The sequence below is a fragment of the Microcaecilia unicolor genome, chromosome 2 (genome assembly GCF_901765095.1).
Source record: "Microcaecilia unicolor chromosome 2, aMicUni1.1, whole genome shotgun sequence".
Lineage (NCBI taxonomy): Eukaryota > Metazoa > Chordata > Amphibia > Gymnophiona > Siphonopidae > Microcaecilia > Microcaecilia unicolor.
In genome coordinates this window covers 60,872,358-60,891,817 of record NC_044032.1, presented here as the reverse complement: position 1 = coordinate 60,891,817, position 19,460 = coordinate 60,872,358, and the positions used below count along the sequence as shown (strand labels likewise).

General features: G+C 39.6%; 1 protein-coding gene across 3 annotated transcripts in view; it reads right to left on the bottom strand.

Annotated features, from left to right (window-relative positions):
- WDR7 (WD repeat domain 7) overlaps positions 1 to 19,460 on the bottom strand; it is a 754,216-nt gene that overhangs the window by 25,394 nt on the left and 709,362 nt on the right. For all 3 annotated transcript variants that reach the window (XM_030192974.1, XM_030192976.1, XM_030192975.1), the window contains one exon: positions 2,424 to 2,528. In XM_030192974.1, the coding sequence (XP_030048834.1) occupies positions 2,424 to 2,528 (105 nt within the window). The remainder of the gene's footprint in view (positions 1 to 2,423; positions 2,529 to 19,460) is intronic.

Here is a 19,460-nt window from a genome sequence, read left to right as displayed (position 1 = left end):
TTGGAGAGACAGTGCTTTGGACATCAGTTCTGTAAGTACTATTCAATGAAACTGTCTACTCCCCTACTTCACTTTAAAATGATCCCCACTGCATTAAGGATCTAACAAAGAGTTTAAAATAGAACAACAATGTGATTCCTCACCTGTGTGGTGCTTCATCATTCTTGTTGATGAAGAAAGCATCTTTGTTTATTTGAAAGAGTTTCTCTAAAGACAGCATAATATATCAGATACTTGTACCCATCCACTGCTCCAGGGAATTGACTCCTAAGCTCTATAGACCTGAGGAGGCTCACAGGGCAGTGGATAAGCGGGAAGTCCTGTGCATTCTTAGAAAAACCTGGACGCTTTCTACGAGCTCTGAGAGAGCCCACATGAGTGCAGCTGAAAGGTGCTACTAAAAAATGTCATCCATTTGTGTGTTTGAATTATCCTGCTGTCTAAATATAACCTCTACTACAGGAAAGCAACTTTCTAAGATTTTCCACAATCTTACAGAAACACCCAGTGTTGGCATCTTATCCCATATGATTTTGAAGAATGCTGATGACTGTGTAGTAGAAACATTTTGTTTTCTAGTTTAATTTACAGTTTTAACAGCCAGCTAATGTCTTATGTTTCTCTTTCTTGAAGAAGTTCATTAACATATACTGAAAAGGACTGAAGGTCATTCAGAAAAAGAGAAATTAAGATGATTTCTTTACAGGGATCTCTATTACTCTCTCAAGGATAGAAAAACCATACTCGTCCTAAGTTTCCAAGGCAACCAGTTTTTTTTCCCCTTCCTCTTTAAAGATAGGTCAGGGCAAATAACTATTTTGTAATACTTTGTAAATACAAGTTGTCTAAACCAGTGCTTCTCAACCCAGTCCTCAGGGCACATCCAGCCAGTCAGGTTTCAGAATATTCACAATGAATATACATTTTAAGATCTGCACACCAAGGAGGCAGTGCATTTATTTTATTTTTGTTACATTTGTACCCCGCGCTTTTCCCACTCATGGCAGGCTCAATGCGGCAGTCAATGGAGGGTTAAGTGACTTGCCCAGAGTCACAAGGAGCTGCCTGTGCCAAGAATCGAACTCAGTTCCTCAGGACCAAAGTCCACCACCCTAACCACTAGGCCAGTCCTGGATATCCTGAAAACCTGACAGGCTGGGTTGAGAAGCACTAGTCTAAACAATAAGTACATAAGTATTGCCATACTGGGACAGACAAAAGTCCATCAAGCCCAGCATCCTGTTTCCAACAGTGGCCAATCCAGATTACAAATACCTGGCAAGATCCCAAAAAAGTGCAAAATATTTTATGCTGTTTATCCCAGAAATAAGCAGTGGATTTTCCCCAAGTCCATTTTAATAATGGTCTATGGACATTTCCTTTAGGAAGCTGCCCAACCCTTTTTAAAACCTCGCTAAGCTAACCGCCTTTACCACATTCTCTGGCAACGAATTCCAGAGTTTAATCACACATTGAGTGAAGAAATATTTTCTCCGATTTGTTTTTAAATTTACTACTTTGTAGCTTCATTGCATGCCCCCTAGTCCTAGTATTTCTGTAAAGAGTAAACAGATGCTTCATGTCTAGCCGTTCCATTCCACTCATTATTTTATAGACCTCTATCATATCTTCCCTCAGCCGTCTTCTCCAAGCTGAAGAGCCCTAGCCGTTTAGCTTTTCCTCATAGGGAAGTTGTCCCATCACCTTTATCATTTTCATCGCCCTTCTCTGCACCTTTTCTAATTCCACTATATCTTTTTTGAGATGCGGTGACCAGTACTGAACACAATATTTGAGGTGTGGTCGCACCATGGAGCGATACAAAGGCATTATTAACGTCCTCATTTTTGTTTTCCATTCCTTTCCTAATGATAAGTTAGACAAGTCAATTAGTTGCTCTGATATATACTGTCTTTTACTGGCAGTATTCCTGAGAAAATATTATTATGTTTGCTTTCTTGGAGATGATAGGGAATAAATGGCCAAATAACCCTACTCTTTTTATATTTTATTGCTCATTTCATGATGCTATGTTAATAATCACCGGTTTACCAAACACGTTACAACATTTCTTTACCTGATAAAATCCAAAGTCATAGTGGAGGAGTTGCCTTATGGTTAGTGCAGTGGGTTGTGGACCTGGGGAACTGGGTTCGATTCCTGCTGCTGCCTAATGGTCAGCATTGGGATGCTGGGAAACCAGGTTCAATTCCCTCTGCAGCTCCATGTAACCCTGGTCAAGTCACTTAGCCCTCCATTGCCACAGGTACAATATACTACTTAGATTGTGAGTCCATTAGGAACAGTGCAAAGTATCTGTGCAATTGTATGTAAACCGCCTCGACTTGTGCTCAAGAGAAGCAGTATATCAGATTAATAAACAATAATTCCATAACGGGACTGCAGTCTTAGTGTTTTCTTACCTGCCAAAATGAGATATGACTGTCCGTGTTTGAGTAAGTTGCAAGATATCGCCCATCAGGAGCAAAGGACACAGCAGTTATTGGGCCTTTATGTCCATGGATAGTCTGCAAAGGAAATGAAAGAAAATTATCTAGTTGAATTGTTATCAACTAGACCAAGGGTACTTACTTGAAAGATACTAGAAGTTCAGGAAATGTATTAACTATTAATGTTTAGATAAGACAATCATTGAGAAAAAATGCAATTAAAGATACAACTGTGGTCATTTTCCCCTGAATTCTATAAAAGTCACTAAAAATGCACTCGCAAATTTAGGTGTGTGCTCAATTTGTGCATGCAATTTAAATGAATGAGCTAATTAGTGCCAATAGGAACTAATTAGATTTAATTGAAATGTATGCATATAAATTTAGGTGCAGGATTCATGCCTAAATTTTACACACAAGTTCACAAAGGGACTGCGGAAATAGTAGGGTCATGGATGGAATGGGGGCATTCCTAACATTTACATGAGTAGTTATAAAATGAGGGGGATACGTGCCTCATTTAGGTGCATACATTTGCATCACCTTGCAATTGGTGCAAATGACTGCGCCTAAAGTTAGCCGCGATTTCCAGGTATGAACACGTCTATAAACCATGCCTAACATTAAGCGCAGTTTATAGAATAGAGCTTTTTCATCACCAATGTTTTTGCGCCATATATAGAATTCATCCCTTTATACTCTTCAGTATACTGTAAGAAATACATCAGTTTACAGCCAAAATTTCATGTTGCCTAGTAGCTCTTAATGTCCTGAGATGGTCTTTACAAGATTTGTTCCATGGAAGGGGGGGGGGGGGGGGGGGGAGGCAAACACCAACTCTGCATGAAAAGTCAAAATACCATCATACTACTGCATATTGCCAAGCATATCTTTACTCCAAATTTATCTCAGTAATTTATCTATCTAATGTTAAATATATACAGATGTGGTACCATCCATACTTAATCACTGAGTGCCTGCTCGTCTAATAAATCCCATTTACAGTTTCCAGAGAAAGGAACAATGGGAATAATTCTAATCAATATAACCAATTCTCCAATGGAATAGCTGGACCATATCTTCCAGTCCCTGATCTGGAGGGTAATTTTTAAAGTGCTAATAGTGTCCTAAACAATTCATAAAGCGTTTTGCAGACTGCTCCAAGAGCCTGAATCTGGTGGGAAATGCACTGGGTTCCCGTATGCTGACAATTCATTTCAACAAAAGTGCCAATTCTACTAACTGTTATTTTATCACAACTCTTGCAATGGCAGAAGGGAATGTCTTGAGGTGGCTCTCCCTAAAGCTCTTCCTGAAACAATCTATTTTCATTCTTCACTGTCTCATATCCACCAGGTATATCCTTGAGGCCCACCTCCTCCTTTCTCTAACTAGAAATGTGGCCTTTATAGAACAGCAACAAGGAAATGAGGTAACAGATTCAACCCATCTAGAACCCGACACGGCTGTGTTTCGGCGTGTGAGCCTGCCTCAGGGGTTAACAATCCTGGAAACGTTTATCAGTAGAAAAACTTAACATATGCTGATGAAATATGGTCCCATTTAAAATTGATCGCAGTGTCCGAAGGCACTCGTGCTTTGCTGAACAGGTTCAGAAAAAAATGGCAGCGTACTGTATGCAAATGATTTTAGAAGCTCTATTCAGGGTATACATTTGTACATACCAGAATTTACAAGTGCACATCAAATACACATGTAAAACTCAATTTCAGAAAGTTGGTATTTACAAGAACATAACTGTGCTGAATGTAGATTGCAAGAAAGCGTGGTTTGAGCGGGGCTTCGAAGGAACCAAAACCTTCATGTGCATTCTCCACTTCAAAAAGGGAATGCACACGTATGTCCCGATACGTGAATGTCAGGATTTATTATAAAGAATACCGGATGCAACTGAAAGAAGCCAAGAGAGAGATACGTCTGGCGAAGGCGAAAGTGCAAGCGGAAGAACAAATGGCTAGAAATGTAAGGAGGGGTGACAAATATTTCTTCAGGTATATTAGTGAAAGGAGGAAGACTAAAAAGGGAATTGTGAGACTGAAAGATGCTGTGAACCGCTATGTAGATAATGATGAAGAAAAAGCAAATTTGCTAAATAGATACTTTTGTTCTGTTTTCACAGAAGAAAATCCTGGAGAAGGACTACGATTGACTAGCAAAAGTACATATGAGAATGGAGTGGATATAGCACCGTTCACAGAAGAGAGTGTGTATGAACAACTTGAAAATCTAAAGGTGGACAAAGCCATGGGACCGGACGGGATCCACCCCAGGATATTGAGGGAGCTCAGAGGGGTTCTGGCAGGTCCTCTTAAAGATTTGTTTAATAAATCCTTGGAGACGGGAGAGGTTCCATGGGACTGGAGAACAGCGGATGTGGTCCCTCTTCACAAAAGTGGTGATAGGGAAGAAGCTGGAAACTACAGGCCGGTAAGCCTCACTTCGGTTATTGGAAAAGTAATGGAAGCGATGCTGAAGGAAAGGATAGTGAATTTCCTAGAAGCCAATATGTTGCAAGATCCGAGACAATATGGTTTTACCAAAGGTAAATCATGCCAAACGAATCTCATTGAATTCTTTGCCTGGGTGACCGGAGAATTGAATCAGGGACGTGCTATAGACGTAATCTCCTGTAGAGAACCGTGTCAAAAGCTATGCTGAAATCTACTTAGATTTCAGCAAAGGTTTTGACACGGTTCTCCACAGGAGGCTCTTGAATAAACTTGACAGGCTGAAGATAGGACCCGATGTGGTGAACTGGATTAGGAACTGGTTGACGGACAGAAGCCAGAGGGTGGTGGTTAATGGAATTCACTCGGATGAGGGAAAGGTGAGTAGTGGAGTGCCTCAGGGATCGGTGCGGGGGCCGATTCTGTTCAATATATTTGTGAGTGACATTGCCGGAGTGTTAGAAGGTAAAGTTTGCCTTTTTGCAGATGATGCTAAGATTCGTAACAGAGTGGACACCCAGGAGGGAGTGGAAAACATGAAAAAGGATCTGCAGAAGCTAGAAGAATGGTCTAAGGTTTGGCAATTAAAATTCAATGCGAAGAAATGCAAAGTGATGCACTTAGGGAGTAGAAATGCATGGGAGATGTATTTTTTAGGCGGTGAGAGTCTGATATGTACTGACGGGGAGAGGTATCTTGGGGTGATAGTATCTGAGGATCTGAAGGCGACGAAACAATGTGACAAGGCGGTGGCTGTAGCTAGAAGGTTGCTAGGCTGTATAGAGAGAGGTGTGACCAGCAGAAGAAAGGAGGTGTTGATGCCCCTGTATAAGTCGTTGGTGAGGCCCCACCTGGAGTACTGTGTTCAGTTTTGGAGGCCCTATCTTGCTAAGGATGTAAAAAGACTTGAAGCGGTGCAAAGAAAAGCTACAAAAACGGTATGGGATTTGCGTTACAAGACGTATGAGGAGAGACTTGCTGACCTGAACATGTATACCCTGGAGGAAAGGAGAAACAGGGGTGATATGATACAGACGTTCAAATATTTGAAAGGTATTAATCCGCAAACAAACCTTTTCTGTAGATGGGAAGGCAGTAGAACTAGAGGACATTAAATGAGATTGAAGGGGGGCAGACTCAAGAAAAATGTCAGGAAGTATTTTTTCTTGGAGAGAGTGGTGGATACTTGGAATGCCCTCCTGCAGGAGGTGGTGGAGATGAAAATGGTAACAGAATTAAAAAATGTGTGGGATAAAGGAATCCTGTTCAGAAGGAATAGATCCTCAGAAGCTTAGCGGAGATTGGGTGGCAGAGCCGGTGGTGGGAGGCAGGGCTAGTGCTGGGCAGACTTCTACGGTCTGTGCCCTGAAAATGGCAGATACAAATCAAGGTCAGGTATACACATAAAATAGCACATATGAGTTTATCTTGTTGGGCAGACTGGATGGACCGTACAGGTCTTTCTCTGCCGTCATCTACTATGTTACCTCTCAGCCCAGCCCTTTACTGAAGGGATTAAGGGAGCTCTCCTCCTTAAACATCCATTGCATATGTTCCCTTTTGGAATGTTGATATAGTAACATAGTAACATAGTAGATGACGGCAGAAAAAGACCTGCACGGTCCATCCAGTCTGCCCAACAAGACAACTCATGTGTGCTACTTTTGTGTATACCCTACTTTGATTTGTACCTGTGCTCCTCAGGGCACAGACCGTACAAGTCTGCCCAGCACTAGCCCCGCCTCCCAACCACCGGCTCTGGCATAGACCGTATAAGTCTGCCCAGCACTATCCCCGCCTCCCAACCTCCAGTCCCGCCTCCCACCACTGGCTCTGGCACAGACCGTATAAGTCTGCCCCGCACTATCCCCGCCTCCCAACCTCCAGCCCCGCCTCCCACTACCGGCTCTGCTATCCAATCTCGGTTAAGCTCCTGAGGATCCTTTCCTTCTGAACAGGATTCCTTTATGTTTATCCCACGCATGTTTGAATTCCGTTACCGTTTTCCTCTCCACCACCTCCCGCGGGAGGGCATTCCAAGCATCCACCACTCTCTCCGTGAAGAAATACTTCCTGACATTTTTCTTGAGTCTGCCCCCCTTCAATCTCATTTCATGTCCTCTCGTTCTACTGCCTTCGTATCTCCGGAAAAGGTTTGTTTGCGGATTAATACCTTTCAAATATTTGAACGTCTGTATCATATCACCCCTGTTTCTCCTTTCCTCCAGGGTATACATGTTCAGGTCAGCAAGTCTCTCCTCATACGTCTTGTTACGCAAATCCCATACCATTCTCGTAGCTTTTCTTTGCACCGCTTCGATTCTTTTTACATCCTTAGCAAGATATGGCCTCCAAAACTGAACACAATACTCTAGATGGGGCCTCACCAACGACTTATACAGAGGCATCAACACCCCCTTTCTTCTGCTGGTCACACCTCTCTCTATACAGCCCAACAACCTTCTAGATACAGCCACCGCCTTGTCACACTGTTTCGTCACCTTCAAATCCTCAGATACTATCACCCCAAGGTCCCTCTCCCCGTCTGAACCTATCAGACTCTCGCCACCTAACACATACGTCTCCCGTGGATTTCTATTCCCTAAGTGCATCACTTTGCATTTCTTCGCATTCAATTTTAATTGCCAGACCTTAGACCATTGTTCTAGCTTCTTCAAATCCTTTTTCATGTTTTCCACTCCCTCCGGGGTGTCCACTCTGTTACAGATCTTAGTATCATCCGCAAATAGGCAAACTTTACCTTCTAACCCTTCGGCAAGGTCATTCACAAATATATTGAACAGAATCGGCCCCAGCACCGATCCTTGAGGCACTCCACTACTCACCTTTCCCTCCTCCGAGCTAACTCCATTCACCACCACCCTCTGGCGTCTGTCTGTCAACCAGTTCCTAATCCAGTTCACCACTTTAGGTCCTATCTTCAGCCCATCCAGTTTATTTAAAAGCCTCCTGTGGGGAACCGTGTCAAAAGCTTTGCTGAAATCTATGTAGATTACGTCCATAGCTCGTCCCTGATTCAATTCTCCTGTCACCCAATCAAAAAACCTCAATGAGATTTGTTTGGCACGATTTCCCTTTGGTAAAACCATGTTGTCTCGGATCTTGCAACTTATTGGCTTCCAGGAAATTCACTATCCTTTCCTTCAGCATCGCTTCCATTACTTTTCCAATAACCGAAGTGAGGCTTACCGGCCTGTAGTTTCCAGCTACTTCCCTATCACCACTTTTGTGAAGAGGGACTACCTCCGCCGTTCTCCAATCCCTCGGAACATCTCCCGTCTCCAAGGATTTATTAAACAAATCTTTAAGAAGACCCGCCAGGACCTCTCTGAGCTCCCTTAATATCCTGTGGTGGATCCCGTCCGGTCCCATGGCTTTGTCCACCTTTAGCTTTACAAGTTGTTCATACACACTCTCTTCAATATATATAGATTGCTGCCTCACTTGACGATTCATGGTTTGTAAGAAGGCAGACCTACATGTATTAGTGCCAACATACACATGTGTATGCTGTGCAATACCAACTTACGTGTGTAAATTGAAACGGTCTCTCGGTTCAATATTTCACCATGTAGAATGGCTGCTCCTGCTGTACATCACAGCAAATACATGTGTACTCTCGTGTATTTTAGAAAAGGCTCTACATTAGAACATCCTTTTCTAAAATGCTACTGAAATTGTACGTATCTCAACCTGGCCATCTCAATTCCACTTTTTACATTCTATTTAAAATGGCTCTCTATTTCTGCAGCCACAAACTGGCATATAACATTAATGTACACATTCTCATTCATATTTGCTAGGGATATTCAAACTATTGGGTCCTTGCCTTCTCTTTCTAGATCCGAGCAAATTGAATGACAGTTCTTGTAAGACAACAAGGATGACAGCTCCCTTCAGAAGCCAGTCTGCATACATTCTGAATCTCATCTGTAGCTGTCTCTATTGTACAATGCTAGGATTTTCTTTGCAGTACGATATACTAATACTTAAAGGTGTTTAAAATGGTGAGCCTTCCTGAAGTTATTCAACATACTCCAACAATGAAAAATAGATAAGCTCAACATGTCAAACATTGTGGCTCATTTATTTGGGACTATGCAGAGTCCTTTTTTCTATATACCATCACTGGGGCTGCATATCTCTGGCAGCATTCCTGCTGTATTTGTGGCGCTGGATCATGTCGTTTGGCAATGCAATACAACTGCTAGTATTGATGGCACTCCATAGATCAAAGCTAAAATAAAGGCATGAAGACCAGAGGGACAGACTGCAGTGGGGAGAAAGAGAAAAAAAGAGGTATGCTTTGGAGGAGGAAGAGGAAGAGAAGATAGATTGGTTATATTAGATATGCACACATATAAATCACCCTAGCTTTGGAAAAATGATGAAAAACTATAGGATGAAACACTTATGCACAGCATTATTATATATACAGTAATAAATCCAAAGATTTCCCATTTCTAAACAAGGATGTAGGCAGTAAAAGATGAGCTATAATATAGTACTGCTTTACAAATCACAGATCTTCACATTCAGTTCAGTCGTGCAAATTTTTGAGAATTTTAACACAAGGGAATCTCAGCACCTTGAGCAAAGAACAAGTAAAAAGTAAAGCAACTGGGATGTATTTTAATCTCTATGAAAGTCAAACCGTCCATTACACAAAGATTTACTTTGTTCTGCAGCAGCTTAATAAAAATAAGTGACATTTTTCCATGAAAAAAGAGATATTGTGGCTGTAAATAATGTAATGCATATATATTTTCTAGTAACACCCCTATTTTGTGCATCTACTCCTCCTCGTCTTTACTATGGTTTTTGAACAATAGAAAATTACATGGATCTACGTTGATTAAGATGAGTGTTAGAATTCTACTACATATGTGATCCACCTGAAAGAAGGAAGGCAACTAAAGACAGCTACAAACATGAATGCTGTACAAATACTGAGGGAGAAATAGGCTGCAATGCAGCAAGGATAACAGAAGAGGAGATGTAGTATATACTTAAAGAGAGTCTGAGTATATTATTACTTATATCAAAAACAGGAAATAATGCTGGATTACACAAGCTCTTTTACCTAATATAACCACTATTACTTTATAATAAAAATACAATTAATTAGGGAATTCAATATATGAAACATTGGAATCTGTATTGAAATCTATAGCACTTAACAGGCAATTAATACTTGTTGTTGAAAAACCTTTGGTAATATGAAGGTGAAAATCAATAGCAACAATGCACTTGTAAGGCTTTATCACTGACATTTTACCCAACTACTCTATCTGACATTCCTAGGGGACCCAAATTACTTTGATGTTTTAATTCAGTGTTTCCCAAGTCCGGTCCTGGAGTACCTCTTGTGAGTCTATTATTGCAGGGTTCTGGAAGGAGCTCAAGTGCATGGCTCCTCTCACTACCTACAGGAGACCCAAATTAAGGTCTTCTGTAATGGTTATAAGCTGACCAAGTATAGGAATACTAGATGCCTTTGGTCATACTGGGATGCCTAGGACAAGGTATTCTGAAGATAACCTAATACCCTAAGAGCAGATGACAAACCAAAGGTGAGACCCTGAACTGGAACTGGATGGACCGAATGTAAGTGTAGGGTTCTACTGGTGTCAAGGATAAGGAAGTGTAGTTGCTGTGTTAGTCCACTTCAAAGGTTAATAGGAATAAAAGAAAACAAGGATGTTATGGAGTACTTATACCCATATGTAGTAGGTTATTAGCATACCTAGAATGGAGAGTATAGCGATCATTGTGAATTTTCATTCATTTTTTAGTTTATTACATTTATCCAAAACAAAATGTTGTAGGTGTAATTTTTGCAAGAAATGAGAGACATATATTAGTACACTAATGCATGATCTTCTTGAATGTCAAACTGTTGTAACTGGAATGGAATGGAGGAGTGGCCTAACGGTTAGTGCAGCAGGCTTTGATCCCAGATTCCTGGGTTCAATTCCCACTGCAGCTCCTTGTGACCTTTTTTTTTTTTGTTTGTTACATTTGTACCCCGCGCTTTCCCACTCATGGCAGGCTCAATGCGGCTTACATGGGGCAATGGAGGGTTAAGTGACTTGCCCAGAGTCATAAGGAGCTGCCTGTGTCAGGAATCGAACTCAGTTCCTCAGTTCCCCAGGACCAAAGTCCACCACCCTAACCACTAGGCCACTCCTCCACCTTGTGCGAGTCACTTAAGTTTCCATTGCCTCAGGTACAAAAACCAAGATTGTCAGCCTTCTAGGGACAGAGATGGTACCTGCTTATAATGTATGAACTTGATGGTTAAGCAGATTATAAATGCCAGAATTAAATTAAGGTTGTATCTCAACACAAAAAACCAAAACTGACATATTATTGGTGATTTATAATAAGCACATTAAACTTCAGGTCTCATTTTCTCTGTTTTGCATCATGCACATACAACACATTTCCTTTCAGGCAATGGATTATATACCAAACATACACTTGAAACAAACAAAAAAAAAAAAGCAATACCTTGCAGAATAAACAAGTACATAGGTAAAGAATACTGACAGACCTTCCGAATCATATACTAAAACTAATGCAACAAGGGTAAGTGAATTTTCCAAACAGAAGAACCAATTGAAATTTCAAAGACCTACTGTAAGACATATGGGGTAGATTCTATATATCACGCATAAAAAAATTGGCACTGAAAAAAAATATGCCTAGGTGTATTCTATAAACTACACCTAAAGTTAGGCACAATTTATAGAATACGCCTAAATCAAGGAGTAGTTTGCAGAATATGCCCAGCGCTCATTTTCTGCGACTATATTTAATCACAACCATTTAGGCCAATGAAAACCAGGTGTAAACGCCGATGCCTAAATTATGCCCGGAATGGGCATCTTCTATAACACTGAACTTTTATATATATAATCATATACTTCTACATTTTTAGCATTGATCTTTATACTAATACATGTATATTTCATCTTTTAAAGACTTTTTTTATTACTCTCATCTCACTGGAGGAATAGCCTAGTGGTTAATGCATCTGGCTTGTAGTTCTGAGGTGGCTGGTTCAAATCCCACTGCTGCCCTAGGTTTATTTATTTATTTTATTTTAATTTTTTCATTTTTATTTTTATCTTTTGGCATTTTGAAATGATATATCCATTTTGCTTGTCACTCTCTTTATCCATAGTACTGGTGCATCAGTTCTACATTTTAAAATTATACTGTCTGATGATTTTTTTCAAACTAGATACCTCTTACTGAGTGCTACTCATTATACTTTAAGCCTGCACAGCTGATTGCTCCTTTTGGCGGGCTTTTTCTCTTATAAAACGGACTTACTGTGAACACGCCCCTTTTGACTTCACAGAAGTGCAATTGAATACGCTGAGCTTTTTTCCTGCATGGGCAGTGGTAAGTCCTTCATTACAGTTTACTTATCCTGCAACTATACATCTAAAGAGTGGATTCTTTGTCTTTGTATTTCTATTTTTTAACATCAGGTGCTGCATCTATTATGATGTTTAGTTTTAAACAGCACAGGATAAAATCTGCACCATCTATTTTGGGTATTCGCATCACAGACTCTTTTATTTATTTATTTTTATCATATTTATATCCTTTCTGAGCACAGAATAACGGAGGTCCTGTGTGCTCACTAAATTATGCATTAATTTTTATAAATTAGTGTTTTTCAACATTTGTGCCATATTATATATTTTTTTCTTGAGACTTTTTTGAAATATTGGTGTATTTGTGGATAGGATGTGCGCAGATATTGTTTGATACTAAACTTTATGCATTGATTTTCTGATATATGCATATACACCCTTTTTATATATATATATTCAAAACATATTCTTTAAGCCTGCCATGTTGCCATAAATAACTGAGCGTTTTCTGCTTCATCTATAGGATTACAATTGTAGCAGAAGCCTTGCTTTCATTCTCTTTGAGCTTAATATTCGTATATTTATATATCACAAGGTCAGTTTATCTATGATACTTAACTTATATGGTTACATCATATATATCATATATTATTTATTAATTGGTTGTAAGTGTGTTTTATTTATTTATTTCACTGTATTTTGAGTTTTTTCTGCTAATTTTTAGATGTCATCCTTCTTTGATTGGTAATATACAACACCTTTATCGTATGTTATATATAATCTAATATTTTTTAATAATTTAAGTATTTATTATATATTTGAAAACTATATATGCATGTATGTTTGAGTATATGTATTTTTACATGTATGGATTTTATATGTCTGTGTATGTATACGTATATGTGTATATATATATATACATATACATGTATATATGTATATATATGTATATGTGTATATATATTATAGCATTTCTGCAATACTACTAATAATTTTTTTACAAAAAATGTTTTTTTTATAAAAAATGTTTTTATTAATTTTTAAATTCTACATGGAATTTATGTTTATCACACATTTAACGTTCTACATTTATTTTACTTTTGTTCTGCATGTTTGTTATATTACCATTGTTTGGTTTTATTTCATAGACTCCTGAAGAAGGCGTCTGTAGCGCCGAAACACGGCTGTGTTGAGTCGAGTGTATATTTAAATAAAGAGATTGTTCCTAATCTACGTCACCTACTAGTGTTGTTCAAGAGCCTACTCCTCCTACTCCCCCTTTCCTTAAATTCAAGGAACACCCATGGCCACACCCCCTTTTCAGATCTGCATCTTAGAATTTAATCGCTTCACTTTATGGAATGCACTTAGACAGTTATCTGTGTAAATCCTAATTAATGCCAATTAGTATCAATAATTGCTTAAGTGACTGGCTGATTGGCTTGTTATGCTTATCAAGGTGCGCACGCAAATCTAGAATACGACTGGATTTGTGCATGCAATTTAGGTCGCACTACATAGAATCCAGGAGATGATGCCCATCCCCCCCCCCCCCCCCCCCCCCCCGCTAAGTATGAGGAATGGAAGTTCTAGTTTCTCACCTGTACTGGAGAAAGATCATAAAGTAATGACCTGAAAGTGGATTCCTTTGTCCAAGAAGCTGTGATGGTTAGAGGAAAGTTGGGGTTATGATATAGGTACATCAGGAAAATAGCCAATACAATTAAAAGCCTAGTCAATATATATTATAGGAAGGAAACATGCCTCAACTATAGATCAATTCCTAAAAACTTGAATTCTCACAGGCAGGGCAGAGGTAAAAAGTAGTGACTGAGAAACCTGTTGATTTGATTAGGGAGAAACTACTGCTTTAAAAAGACCAGTTTGTCCTTACATTGTCTAATGTACATAAGTACATATGTATTGCCATACTGGGAAAGAACAAAGGCCCATCAAGCCCAGCATCCTGATTCCAACAGTGGCCATCCAGGTCACAAGTACCTGGCAAGTTCCCAAAACAGTACAATATATTTTATGCTGCTTATTCTAGAAATAAGCAGTGGATTTTCCCCAAGTCCATTTTAATACTAGCCTATGGAATTTTCCTTTAGGAAGTCATCCAAACCTTTTTAAACCCCACTAAGCTAACTGCTTTTACTAAATTCTCTGGCAACGAATTCCAGAGTTTAATTACACGTTGAGTGAAGAAATATTTTCTCTGGTTTGTTTTAAATTAGCTTTACTGCGTGCCCCTAGTCCTAGTATTTTTGAAAAGAATAAACAAGCAATTCATGTCAACCCGTTCCACTCCACTCATTATTTTATAGACCTCTATCATATCTCCACTCAGCCATCTTTTCTCCAAGCTGAAGAGCCCTAGCTGCTTTAGCCTTTCCTAATAGGGAAGTCATCCCATCACCTTTATCATTTTCGTCGCCCTTCTCTGTACCTTTTCTACGTTCACTATATCTTTTTTGAGATGCGGTGACCAGAATTGAACACAATATTCAGGGTGCGGTCGCACCATGGAGCGATACAAAGGCATTATAACATCCTCATTTTTGTTCTCCATTCCTTTCCTAATAATACATAACATTCCATTTGCTTTCTTAGCCGCAGCCGCACAATGAGCAGAGAGTTTCAATGTATCATCTATGTCGACAAGATCCCTTTCCCGGTCGGTGACTCCTAATGTGGAGCCTTGCATTACACAACTATAATTCGGGTTCCTCTTTCCCACATGCATTACTTTGCACTTGTTCACATTAAACATCATCTGCCATTTAGATGCCCTGTTTCCCAGTCTCGTAAGGTCCTCTTGTAATTTTTCACAATCCTCTTGTGTTTTAACAACTTTGAATAACTTTGTGTCGTCAGCAACTTTAATTACCTCAATAGTTACTCCCATCTCTAGATCATTTATAAATAAATATGTTTAAAAGCAGCAGTCCCAGCACAGGGAACCCCACTATCTACCCTTCTCCATTGAGAATACTGATCATTTAACCCTGCTCTCTGTTTTCTATCTTTTCACCGATTTTTAATCTACAATAGGACACTACCTGCTATCCCATGCTTTTCCAATTTCCTCTGGAGCCTTTCATGATGTACTTTGTCAAACGCCTTTTGAAAATCCAGATACACAATATCGACTGGCTAACCTTTATCCACATGTTTGTTCACCCCTTTAAAGAAATGTAATAGATTGGTGAGGCAAGATTTCCTTTCACTAAATCCATGTTGGCTTTGTCTCAACACATGCTTTTGAATATGCTCTGTAATTTTGTTCTTTATAATAGTCTCTACCATTTTGCCCAGCATCAACATCAGGCTCACTGGTCTGTAATTTCCCAGATCACCTCTGGAATTTTTTTTTTAAAATCGGAATTACATTGGCCACCCTTCAATCTTCCGGAACCGTGCTTGATTTTAAAGATAAATTACGTATTACTATCGATAGTTCTGCAAGTTCATTTTTCAATTCTATCATTACTCCGGGATGAATACCATCCGGTCCAGGAGATTTACTACTCTTCAGTTTACCAAATTGAGCCATTTCATCCTCCAGGTTTACAGAGATTTCATTTAGTTTCTCTGACTCGTCAGCTTTGAATACCATTTCTGGCACCAGTATCTCTCCCAAATCTTCCTTGGTGAACACCGAAGCAAAGGATTAATTTAATCTCTCCGTTATGGATTTATCTTCCCTGATCGCCCTTTTACCCCCTTGGTCAACTAGCGGTCCAAACAATTCTTTTGTCGGCTTCTTGCTTCTACTATGTGTTTTTGCCTCCAATGCAATTTTTTTGTCAAAAGCTCTCTTTGCCTTCCTTATCAGCACTTTACATTTGACTTGACATTCCTTATGCTGTTCCTTATTGTTTTCAGTCGGTTCCTTCTTCCATTTTCTGAAGGATTTTCTTTTAGCTCTAATAGCTTCCTTCACTTCACTTTTAACCATGCCGGCTGTCGTTTGGTCTTCCGTCCTCCTTTTAATACATGGAATATATTTGGCCTGGGCTTCCAGGATGGTATTTTTGAACAGCATCCACACCTGATGTAAATTTTTGACCTTTGCAGCTGCTCCTCTAAGTGTTTTTTCCCACCATTCTTCTCATTTTATCATAGTCTCCTTTTTGAAAGTTAAATGCTAATGTATTGGATTTCCTGTGTGTACTTACTCCAAAGCAGATATCAAATCTGATCATATTATGATCACTGTTATCAAGCAGCCCCAGAACCATTACCTCCTGCACCATTGATTTCGTCAAGGAATTTTACCTCCCTAGCATGCACTGATGTTAAATTTACCCAGACAATACTGGGGTAATTGAAATCACCCATTATTGTGTTGCCCAGTTTGTTAGCCTCCCTAATTTCTGATAACATTTCTACATCTGTCTGTTCATCCTGGCCAGGTGGACGGTAGTACACTCCTATCACTATCCTTTTCCCCTTTACATATGGAATGTCAATCCAAGATGTGTTTGTTTCCTGCAGAATTTTCAATCTATTTGATTCAAGGCCCTCCTTAACATACAAAGCTAACCCTCCACCAATTCTATCCACCCTATCGTTAAGATATAATTTGTACTCTGGTATAATAGTGTCCCACTGGTATCCTCCTGCTACCAGGTCTCAGAGATGCCTAGTATATCTAATTTTTCATTTAGTGCAATATATCCTAACTCTCCTATTTTACTTCTTAGGCTTCTGGCATTCACGTATTGACATTTCAAACTATGTTTGTTGTTCCTATTTACATCTAGCTTAGCAGTTGACAGTGTTAATTTGCAATTTTTTGACTGATTTTTATGTAAGGTCACCTGATCTACTATGGTCTCTTTTGCAACCTCGCTATCGGGATACCCTATGTTCCATTTTTTGGTTTTATCTTTGAGAGATACCTTGTTCCAAACCATGTGTTTTTGAATGACTGTTGGCCTTCTCTAGGTTCTTGTTTAAAAGCTGCTCTATCTTCTTTTTAAATGCCAATGCCAGCAGCCTGGTCCCACCCTGGTTAAGGTGGAGCCCAACCTTCCAGAATAGGCTCCCCGTTCCCCATAATGTTGCACAGTTAATTACAAATCAAAAAGCTTCCTCCCTGCACCATTGCCTCATCCACGCATTGAGACTCTTGAGCTCTGCCTGTGTCTTGGGCCCTGCGCATGGGTTAACAGTTTGGAAAATGCTACCCTAGTGGTTCTGGATTTGAGCTTTCTACCTAGCCTAAATTTGGCTTCCAGAACCTCTCTCCCACATTTTCCTATGTCATTGGTACCCACATTTAACAAGGCAGCCGGCTCCTCCCCAGCACTATCTAAAATCCTACCTAGGTGACGCGTGAGGTCCGACACCTTCACACCAGGCAGGTAAGTGACTAGGTGATCCTCATGTCCACCAGCCACCCAGCTATCAACATGCCTAATAATCAAATCACCAACTACAACAGCCATCCTAACCCTTCCCTCCTGGGCAGTAGCTCCTGGCTACAGGATTACTTCCAACTGCACCAGGGTGATGCTCTCCTTTTAGAAGACGTCCCTCCTCGAAGGCAGCACAGGGGCTGCCAGATTGGAGGTGGCACTTTTCTACAACGTCCCTGTAGGCCTCCTCTATGTACCTCTCTTTCTCCCTCAGCTCCACCAAGTCTGCTACTTTAGCCTCAAGAGAATGGACTTGTTCTCTGAGAGCTAGGAGCTCTTTGCATCAAACACGCACATATGACCTCTTACCAACTGGGAGATAATCATACATGTGACACTCAATGCAAAAGACTGGATAGCACCCCTCTCGCTGCTGGACCACTGTCTGCATCTTAGTATTATAGAGTTGTTTAATTAAAACTTCTTAAGGTACTTGGGATATCAGATGAATATAAAGAGCCTTAAGATTGGTGTAATTTATTTAGTGTTTGCTTCTCAGAAACTAATTAAGTAATTAAAACTCTAATGAAAACTCCCTTGTTGTTGTTGTCCTAATTAGAATAACTGACTATAAATGAAGAGTTGTGCTAGGGGTGGAAAGTAGTATTTGACAGTTAAATGATTATTCTTTGTAAGAACAGTTTTGCTTGGTAAGAATGGGTCTAACAAGGTAATGCTAAGTATATGGGAGTCGAAATCAGTAATAGAAATTAAAAATGCTGAAGAATTCTGTTTCATAGTTCTGTTGTTATAACTAAGTGCAAATAATGCTCTCACTTTCTTCTGTTCTTTTTGGGTTTCTTTGCATAAGGGCATACCCTCTTGGAATGACTATTCATATGGAAGGGAGAAACGGTGCCCAGATGAGTTTGTAGGGGTGCAAAATTCCACCTTCAGGTTTTCAGGCATCCTCTTCAGTTGAGACAAGGTGTGTATTGAATTCATCAGCACATAGCCTCTACTTATTTAGCAAAGTCAGTTTAGACAATAATGTAGCTGTTAAAATCTCTGTTAGTGTTTTAGAGTCTAGTTTAGTATTATAGGTTGCATTTTAGAACTTCGCATAACATCACTTTAGAGCACAGACACTAGTTGAGGGAAGCCTCTGTTTACTATTTAATTCCCTCCCTCACACCGCATCTCCTACCCACGCAAAAGCCGATCTTTGATTTATATGCTCTCTAGCCAATTAGGAGGAGGACATTGTAGACTGAAGTAGATTTGCAACAAGTGTTGTGCCCAATTTATTTATTTTAGGAAAGGATGTATTTAAATTCCAATTTTATTTTGCTGGGATAATTGTTGCTTTATTATTATTATTATTATTATTATTATTATTATTATTATCTTAGTAGAGATGACTTAGTTTAATTTTCTTTTTAAGGAGCTTCTTTGCTTGCTTGACCCAGGATTTCTTTTACCTCCATTTGAAAAGGAGAGGTGACTTAATTAATCTCTTTTGAAGTCCCCAGACTTCTGAGGGTTAGATCTCACACAAAAGAAGAAAGCTGCTTCAAACAGCTGAGAAAAAGTTTGGGACTTTGGTAGGGCTTATTCTGCTTTCTCTTTTCTTTTAACAGGTGCAAACAGTTCTGCAACTGCAATATGACTGGGAGTGCAAATACTTCTGCAAATTCAATAAGGCTGGGAAACCTTGTGTTTCTAAAGCTGTTGCCCTAGTTAAAACTTCTGTTTCCATGCAGA